At 39.9% G+C, this 10,228-nt stretch overlaps 1 protein-coding gene across 1 annotated transcript; it reads left to right on the top strand.

Annotated features, from left to right (window-relative positions):
- The first annotated feature begins 381 nt into the window (after positions 1-381).
- Positions 382-2,532, top strand: LOC118361756 (dickkopf-related protein 1-like). The gene is made up of 4 exons (XM_035741956.2): positions 382-892; positions 1,055-1,193; positions 1,426-1,554; positions 1,731-2,532. The coding sequence occupies exons 1-4, from the start codon at positions 692-694 to the stop codon at positions 1,994-1,996; spliced, it is 735 nt and encodes a 244-aa protein (XP_035597849.1). The 5' UTR covers positions 382-691; the 3' UTR covers positions 1,997-2,532.
- The last annotated feature ends 7,696 nt before the right edge of the window (positions 2,533-10,228 follow it).

Below are 10,228 nucleotides of genomic sequence, written 5' to 3' on the forward strand. Positions count from 1 at the left end.
ACCTACATCGCTATACACCTTTGTTCATATTTAATTGTGTAATCCTGGGAGTGTTCTACTTTAACCTCCAGAGAACGTTTCACAGAACGTTCTCTGCTACCTCCATACAACCAAAAGAGAAAGTTCAAAGAACGTTAAGAAAAGCTTGTTCCTTTAGGGAACATTGGTGCAATGTTCAGGGAACGTTCCCACACCTTCAGAGAACATTCCCAGAACCAACATGAGTTTTCTTTGCAGTGCCATAATAAGCCAGGGTTTTTTTTTTGAGCTGTAGGCTATTCTAATGGAATCCTATACCGTTTAAAGGAGGTCTCCGTGTATGCACGTGATGGACGAAATCACAAGAGACTTGTTGATCACTGAAACATTCTGAAACGAACGCTGGAAACGATTTCATCCATCACGTGTTGGCCATTTCCGTACAGTAGAGCTCGGGAGTTTAATAAACGCATTTAGAATTCCACCCGACACCTTTGTTGTGCGCGTGAAGGGGCGGGAATGCAAATAGATCTTCATGTATAAAGAGAACATCGCAGAGCCGTGCGTCAGGATACCTCAAAATACCCTACTAACATACTCTTGAGACTGTGGTAGGATTCAAGACTTTGCGGACTTTTTAAAATACCCTACATTTGACGAATTTTTTATTGATTTTTTAAATTCATAAAATCGATCATTTACTTAAAGAAGTATGCCTAATCTGCCAGTTGGTCGTTTTATGGCCATGTATCTCACGATGTTTGGATACCTTGGGGATGCTAAAGCTGGGGCTGTTTTACTGAACTCTAATGCCATCAAGAACTTGCCCGGTGTCACTGACACGGTTAGCTCGAGCCCACGTCCTTTTTCTTCAGGTAATGACGGACAGAAGGCAGTCGTGGACACTTTGCAGGTAAGCAACTGCACTAGAACGCTCTTGCAGCTGTGCGTAATACCAACACTAACCTATGCCTGAGCGCTTATTGGGCACTTTACCTTACCTACGCTTTTACTGAAATGCGTTTGGCAATTGTGTTCCAATTAAAGTTAATATTGTATTATGTTTTTATGTTAGCCTACTTGCACATACAATGCTGAGTGTGGGGCCGATGAATTCTGCAACGATATCCGAGGCGCGTGTCTCCCATGCCGAAAGACCCGGAAGCGGTGCGCAAGAGATTCTATGTGCTGCGATGGGAAGCGATGCGTCAATGGTGAGCTCAACATATGTAAACGCAACATTTGTTTTTACAACCATTTTCAAATCATCACACTTTTAATTCATGCGAGAACTTTGATGTATTTGCGTTTAATGTGGTAGTAAGATAAAATAAAATAAACATATGGTGAGAAAGATGGGGAATCGTGAGATATTGTAATCATCTTAAAAACTTTACTTGTGTTCAACTGAAGTGACTGTATGATAACGTGTGCCTTTTTCCTCAGGTGTTTGTCAGGCCAGTGATCAAGATGCTGAAACCGCAGTCACTACCAATGTTGAGAATAGGCAGAACAACACCATGGAACACTATGGCAAGAGACTGCCTCTGCCCCAAGGTCAACATTCTGTAAAAGGTAGGTGTGCATTACACATGCACACACATTATCCAGTACCACCCATAAAGATCCTATAGATTTGTCCTTCTTACCAGTCCCCAATTAATAAGTTACCATAAAAACACAAAGCCAAGGGGATTGAAAGGAAACTATGAGGCCTTTCCAACAGAACCCTTCATATTCCTTCTCTCTAGGTCGGGAAGGTGACAACTGCCTAAGGTCCTCCGACTGCTCTGAGGGTCTGTGCTGTGCACGCCACTTCTGGTCTCGTATCTGTAAGCCGGTGCTGACGGAGGGCCAGATGTGCACGCATCACCGTAGGAAAGGCGGCCATGGCCTGGAGCTCTTCCAGCGCTGCGACTGTGGAGATGGCCTCTCATGCAGACTAGAGAGAGGAGAGAAAGACACCGGAGTCAGCAGGACGGCAGTGCGGAACCTGCATACCTGCCAGAGACGCTGACACACATCCGGGACATTCACACTGCCTCAGATGCTGACAAACAGTCTTGAACATACACACTTCCCACAACCAACACATATCTGACAGATGTCAGAGACGCTGACATGCACAGAACACAACCGGAAAGGAAAAATGGGTTCCGGAGAAAAGTGATGCGCCCAGAGGGATGCGATGGACCAATACAATTCCCCTTGATGCTGGAGAATGCAAAATAAAGAAGTTGCCATTGGATGTGTATAGGAAAGATCGATACATGTCATCAAAAATGGCAGAGTTGTTTTGTTTCTTTTAATGAAACTTAACTTTGATTGCAGTAAATTACTGTATTGTTAATACTATACTGGAGGTGGCACTTAACTGAGAATTTGAATTCTGTCTACACCTGTATTATAAATAACTTGGTGCTGCATAGTTAATTTCCAATTTTGTAAATGTGTACACGATGATTTATATTGTTATTTACTGTGTAATGTAAATGTATTTTTTGTTTACTTGCAAAGTGTAAAGATATTTGTTTAAATAAAACATTCTAATTACCTGACCCATGTTGTAAGTGGCTGCTCGAGCTCTACAAGCACAGAGCTTGTCTGGCTGTTACAATGGCCGTCGAACAATAAACTGGTATTTGATATTGTGATCCAGGGGAAAGGTACAAATCAACCCATATGCCAACAATGTTTGAATATCCATCCCAAATATGATGTCCAACAGCTTAATGATTCAGTCAAGCTCTCCAAAGACAGGGTAGGAAATGTTTTTAGCATTCCAATTGTAACGTGGGGGAAATACATGAAATACTATTCCTGTATTAGGTCAACTAAAACAGTCCTCGGGACCAAACTAAACACGTGTTCTTTGCATCAAGAAGTGGAGCATGGAAATGATATAATTTCCACGTCACAAGGCAGTCGCCATAGGCCTACATCATTTCCATGCTACTTCAGCTCCAGGAGCTCCATAAAACTGTCCTAAAAAACAAATATCACTGTGTTTATACGTTTCACTCACATATTCAATCAGCCAATAGTAATGTGTTGCAACATTCACGGAGAATGTGCCCAGGGAGAAGGAGAGCAGGTCTAGTTGGAATATGGGCACCAACGACTAAAAAACCCCACTACATTTACAATTATTCCTATTTCTCATACTTCACCACTACTGTCCTCCCAAGGCACCCCAACCAGCACATAGTACGAGGATCCCCTGATTGACCAAAACAGGAAGGCTTTCAGACAAAAGGCCATGCCCTTAATAAAAAATTGCATACACCTGGCACAGGCAAACCAACAAGTGTGCGTTCAAAATAGTTAGACGGCTCTACCCCATTACACAAGCTTGCAACCACACCTTTTGGGAAGCAAGGAGTTATTCAGTCATGCTCTTGTTGGAATTTAACACCTAACCCGGGCAACACAAATTAGTGGTCAGGACTAGATGGAAAGTTTAAATGTTTGACCCAGATATCCTGGTCATGGTTTTTACACATACACACTAGTGGAGGCTGGTGGTGGGTGTTATAGGAGGATGGCCTCATTGTAATGGCTGGAATGGAACGGCATCAAACACAATACACATATGGAAACAATATGTTTGACTCAGTTGCTTTTATTCCATTCCAGCCATTACAATAAGCCCGTCTTCCTATAGCTCTTCCCACCACACGCACACACACACACACACACACGCATGCATGCACGCACGCATACACGCACACACACACACACACATCACATCACATCAAAATATCACATCACAAAAACATCATACCTTTGTAACAATGTGGGGGGCTTGACCATAGGAGAAATGTCATAGTGGTGAGACAGTCCTTGGGCCATGCATGGCTTTCTGTAAAAACAACACCTAGTTCTTTACAGACATGAGCACTATAGCAGGGCACTACAAATACAATAACACTGTATCTAATGACAAGCGGCCATATCAAATGAAAAGAGTCAATAGCTAGGTTTTCATTTAATTGGCAACAGATTTTCATGTGAATATTCTAAAATCCACATGGAAACTACATGCATATTTTCCCACCATACATGTGTTTCCATCAAACTGAATTGTTGTAGTTAAATTCTCCTTTACCGAATACAAAATACAAGTTAAAAGGTACAATATGTAGAATTTGCTTCACCATTTATTGGTTGCTACAATTCTAATAATTTGCCTAATTTCAGTTTATGTGACAAAGTGTAGTGTGGAGAATCGTTGTACCATCTAAATCACTATGAAATATATTTTCAGTAACCAAAAATATGATTTTGGAATGAGATGTTCGATGAGCAGGTGTCCACATACCTTTGGTCATATAGTGTATTATATCACCAAATTCTACCTGTGTATCTCTAATTAGGACGAAGTGTATCACATGATGGTAAGGGAATGACTGTGTCTTCTGTCCCAGAATAGCAGACCAATTATTTTGTTGATATCCCAGTGATTTGGATCAAAGGCTGACAAAGAGAAACATTTGATTTCTGATCATGCAAAGTGGCCCCCCTGCAACATTTTATGTCACAGCCATATACAGTATGATGGTTAAAGAAGGATGGTGTTCATGCAGTATGGGCCCGATTAAGACAAAGGAAATGTATGCCTTTCCTATGCATTTTGATTTCAGCACTTCTAAGTATTTGGTATTCAGACGTACCTGACGCAGGTGTGCAACAAGCTCTTTGGGAGTGGCTCCCTTAAGCATATGTAATACATTTAGAGTTTTGATTCAATAGGGTTTTTAGTACATACATCTAAAGCCATCCCTTTTAATACGGTGTACCCTAAGTTAAAATGTTCAGACTCAATATAATTTATTGAGAGAATGGGTTCAGAATATTAAGGATCAATGAAAGAAAGCCATCAAAATATGATGAGTTTGACTCCAAAACACTTTATATCTATTTTCAAAAATGTTGGTATATTAGGTAAATTGTTGTGTTTTTTCACTATCTAATCATGACATGAGGTTGTTAAATGACAGAAATTTCAGAGAGACAAATAATCATGTTTGCTAAATGCGATATATCCGCCTCACTCTCAGATAAATAAGTAACACTGCTAGGTTTTAAACAGTCAAATGTTAGAAAATAACTACATTTTTAATAAAGAACTGTAAAAATGCTACATTTGTGACATCAATATATAGTTTTTGTATTTGAAATAACGATTTAATACAGCAATATGAAATCTGTATTTTAAACATTTACATTTTAGTCATTTAGCAGATGCTCTCATCCAGAGCGACTTAAAGGTCCAATGCAGCTATTTTTGTCTACATATCAAATCATATCTGGGTAACAATTAAGTACCTTACTCCGATTGTTTTCAATAAAAAATGTCAAAATGAAACAAAAAATGCTTCTTAGGAAAGAGCCATTTCTCAAGCAAGAATTTTAGTAAGACTACCTGTGAGTGGTCTGAGTGAAGAGGGGAAAACGAAAAACAAGCTGTTATTTGCAGAGGTTTGGAACTCTCTTTCTTATTGGTCTATTAACTAATTCACCAGGCAGGCCAAAAAATCAATCTCACCAAAACAGGGAGAAATTTCAGGCAATCTTTTCAAACAGCTCTTACACTAAAAGGGTGCAATCTGAGAGTTGTGCACACCTGGATTGTATAATATTTGCAGATGGTTTTTATTTTTTATTCTTCAAACTGTCAAGTCGGTTGTTGATCATTGCTACACAGCCATTTTCAATTCTTGCCATAGATTTTTAAGCTGATTTAAGTCAAAACTGTAACTAGGCCACTAAGGAACATTCAATTTCGTCTTGGTAAGCACCTCCAGTGTATATTTGGCATTGCGTTTTAGGTTATTGTCCTGCTTATTGAACTTGCCTCCCAGTGTCTGTTGGAAAGCAGAATTTTGGCTATGCTTAGCTCTATTCCGTTTCTTTTTATATAAAAAAAAACTCCCTACTCCTTGCCGATTACAAGCAGACACATTAAATGATGCGGCCACCACCATGCTTGAAAGTATGAAGAGTGGTATTCAGTAATGTGATGTTGGATTTGCCCTAAAAATAACGCTTTGTGTTCAACACATAAAGTACATTTTGTCACAGTCTTTCGCAGTTTTAATGCCTTATTGCGAAAAGGATGCATGTTTTTATTTTTTAAAATTCTGTTCAGGATTCCTTCTTTTCAGTTAGTATTGTGCAGTAATTACATTGTTGTTGATTCATCCTCAGTTTTCTTCTATCACCGCCATTAAACTCTGTAACTGTTTTAAAGTCATCATTGGACCTCATGGTGAAATCCCTGAGTGGTTTTCTTCTTATCCGGCAAATTAGTTAGGAAGGACACCTGTATCTTTGTAGTGACTGGGTGTATTGATACACCATCCAATGTGTAATTAATAACTGTCTGCTTTTGTTTACCCATTAAGAATAGGTGCCCTTCTTTGCACGTCATTGGAAAACATCCCTGTGGTTGAATCTGTTTTTGAAATTCACTGCTCGACTGAGGGACCTTACAGATAATTGTATGAGTGGGGTACAGAGATGAGGTAGTCATTCAAAAATCATGTTAAACATTATTATTACACACAGAGTAAGTCCATGCAACTTATTATGTCACTTGTTAATCACATGTTTACTTCTGAATATATTTAGATTTGCCATTACGAAGGGGTTGAATACTTATTGACGCAAAACATTTCAGCTTTTCATCTTTTATTAATTTGTAAAAGATTCTAATAGCATAATTCCCCTTTTACATTACGGGGTATTGTGTGTAGACGTAACACACCATTTCAATTTAATCAATTTAGAATTCAGGCTGTACCACAATTTGTATTTTCTGATGACATTATGAGTGCATTCTAAAAATAGAAAAGTGACATTTGACAATAAATTGAATACCTGAATTCCTACTAAAATCCCTGAACTCCATTCATAATTTGTCCATGCCAGTTCAATGTTTTACGTGCTATAATTCCAATATCTGATTGATAAAAACAATTGTTCAAATATTGCATTTATTAGAATTGTTTTTAAAACCAAAACAATTTTGATGACCGTTGCTAAAGTAATAGTAAACATTTCGATTGGGAAACGCTTAGCCTAATAGTTATATGTCCAAGTTATTCTTTAACATAATGTCCAAGTTATTCTTTAACATAATGCTGTGTGTGACTGCTGTCTTTTTATCAGCCCTATGTGTGTTACAAAAAGTGTCCTGTCAACCATGGAGTGTGCTACATTTGACCATCGCTGTCCTTTCAGCATCACACTCACATCCTTTGATGTGTCACTGTTGTCACTTTTGGAGATAGTGTGATAGTGATGGTGTTAGGCTACCATAGGTTGTGAAAGCAGTGTGGTTGTGGTTGCGGTTGTTGTTGTTGTTGCTGGTAGTATTATCCGTGTGGGTGCTGTCTGTGTGAGTGGCAGCCTGAAGCATGGCTCAGCCTCAGGCCTGTTTGATTCAGTTGGTCGAATGAAGTAATGCTATGTTTCTGTTGTTGTTCTTGATTTCAACATGCTGACTCGACCGGGAACGTCTAGTCAGCTAATTTGTCCTGGGACACAAACATTGGGTTGTTATTTTAACTGAAATGCACAAGGTCCTCTACTCCGACAATTCATCCACAGAGAAAAGGGTAACCCTATTTAGTTTCTAGTAATCTCTCCTCCTTCAGTCTTCTTCTTCTGACTTTACATGACGGTTGGCAACCAACTTTAAGGTGCATTATCACCACCGACTGGAGTGTCCACCTCACAATCAACCAGGTGAGTATATGCTCCTAAATACCAATGACGATTTGAGAGAGGTGGGACATGTAGCGCATCAAGCATCAAAAACAGAACCAAAAGTCCATCACACCAAAACAGGCTGAATTTTTTCAAACTGTCTTTTCAAACGGCTCTTACACTAAAAGGGCATTATCATAATTTTCACAATTTCGCAGTATTATTCCAAATTCATAGTGTGGAAATATATATAAAACACAGAAGAATCTTTTTTTGAGTGCACTGGGCCTTTGAGTGCTTTATATTGTATGGGAGAAATTCATCATATCCACCGCATATGTAGCACCCAACCCCGGGTAGTACATGGCAGTTGGCAGAATAACAGGCGCTTGGGTGGACTAACACACATATTTTTTTAACAAGAATATGGAGGCCTACAGTATGTAGCCCATATCTCCTTTAAATTACTGTCCATTTCTGTATCGTCATCATAATGCTGCAGCATCAGCTAAAGCATGTTTTCTGGGAGTCTTGGAATCAGTGTCTCTGTAGAGCCACTTGTAGAGCCACTCTGTAGAGGCACTGTAGAGCCACTTGGCTAACCACACATTGCTACATCCCACAGGCATTTTCAAGAAGGGGGGGTCTTCGTATTAGCAAAATCAAATAAAAATGTTATCAAATTTTATTGGTCACATCCACATATTTAGCAGATGTTATCGCGGGTGTAGCAACATTCTTATGCTCCTAGCTCCAACAATGCAGTAATACCTTACAATACAAAATAATACGTGCAAATCCCCAAAATAAAAATAAAGAAATTAAGAAATGCAGAAATATTAGAATGAGAAATGTCGGAGCCCGAAATATAAATATATATGTATATAATGGTGTACAGCAGTAGTTATGTATGATGAGCCTTGACTGTAAAACAGTACGTAAACGTTACTAAAGTGACCCGTGTTCAATGACTATGTACATGGGGCAGCTGTCTCTAAGGTGCAGGGTTGAGTACCATGACAGTCACTAATGGCACTTTTCTACTGCAGGGCCATGCAGTGAATATCAAGGTTCCTATTTAATTTCCATTTGCCCATGGCCTGCTTGATTCCTGTAACCAAGCGGGATATACAGCCTCGTTTGGTATCTGGTACTGACCTCAAACCAAGTAGGCCGGTGTGTGGCTTTACACATTTCTGTACTCAATGATTGGTCTCATGCAAAGACATCCCAGTGTTGTAAATACTCATGTACGAGTCACTGACTCCATGTTTTAAAAGAGAAGGTGACATCTGACCACGAACAGTACAGCTACACAAACTAATAACACTAAATAAATAAAAAACGAATAATGGAAGCAACAAGTTGGTCAGTTGGAGATGTCTAAGCACTTTTGAGCATCTGGGCAGACACCAGCATCCAGAGGCAACTTCCACCAGGAATGAGAAGATCTTCCAAAAAATATTGGCTACGTTAGTCGTAAAAGATTCAATGCTGTGTTTGGCTACAGATCAGTGATGTCTAGTCTGGGGATGTTGGATTTGACATCACCGACAATGATATTTGAAGCCCTGATAACGCAGAGCAGCGATTATCAGAATGCTAATACATTGTTTTTAGCCAAATGACTATCTAGCTAGCTACCAATGTCTTTAGGGTAGCTAGCTGCAGTGTGTGAGAGTGAGCACTGTGCGATACATCAACCAGGGTCCAAAACTTGTCATATAAACATCCATGGAAGGCTTAGCTACATTTTTGACATTAGCCGGGGTATCCAAATTTACATTAGAAAAACACATTTCTTTAGAGGGCATTCCTGAACCTATGGAATCAGAGGAAGCTGTGTGATTGAATGGTGAAGCCACAACCTCAGAGGCCTGCACCCCCAGATGTCCAGAATCCATCAATACAATACATGCTCCTGCAACACCTGAGCCCGGCACCCCGAGGCACCAAGGGTCCATTCTCATTTGGTAAACAGTTCAATGTCAATCGATTGTCATGTTCACGTGTTTAACCCTAATCACACAATTTAGCTGTCTTCAACAGGAGTGGGCAATCACATCCACAGAGGGCTTTTGTCATGGTTATGTTCCTAAATATTATTCAAGGAGTAGGTTTGGATTTATGAATTTATATATATGGGCTTGCTCCTACCTATCTCTCTTATTTGGTCCTGCCGTACATACCTACACGTACGCTACGGTCACAAGACGCAGGCCTCCTAATTGTCCCTAGAATTTCTAAGCAAACAGCTGGAGGCAGGGCTTTCTCCTATAGAACTCCATTTTTATGGAACGGTCTGCCTACCCATGTCAGAGACGCAAACTCGGTCTCAACCTTTAAGTCTTTACTGAAGACTCATCTCTTCAGAGGGTCATATGATTGAGTGTAGTTTGGCCCAGGAGTGGGAAGGTGAACGGAAAGGCTCTGGAGCAACGAACCGCCCTTGCTGTCTCTGCCTGGCCAGTTCCCCTCTTTCCACTGGGATTCTCTGCCTCTAACCCTATTACAGGGGCTGAGTCACTGGCTTACC

Source organism: Oncorhynchus keta, chromosome 2 (assembly GCF_023373465.1).
Source record: "Oncorhynchus keta strain PuntledgeMale-10-30-2019 chromosome 2, Oket_V2, whole genome shotgun sequence".
Taxonomy (NCBI): Eukaryota; Metazoa; Chordata; class Actinopteri; order Salmoniformes; family Salmonidae; genus Oncorhynchus; species Oncorhynchus keta.

What these genes read in the sequence shown, in the direction of transcription:
- LOC118361756 (XM_035741956.2), top strand. Translation starts at nt 692, where the DNA reads ATGCCTAATCTGCCAGTTGGTCGTTTTATGGCCATGTATCTCACGATG. An exon ending in TGGGAAGCGATGCGTCAATG is followed by an intron (nt 1,194 to 1,425) that starts GTGAGCTCAACA and finishes CTTTTTCCTCAG; the next exon opens with GTGTTTGTCAGGCCAGTGAT. An exon ending in AGGTCAACATTCTGTAAAAG is followed by an intron (nt 1,555 to 1,730) that starts GTAGGTGTGCAT and finishes CCTTCTCTCTAG; the next exon opens with GTCGGGAAGGTGACAACTGC.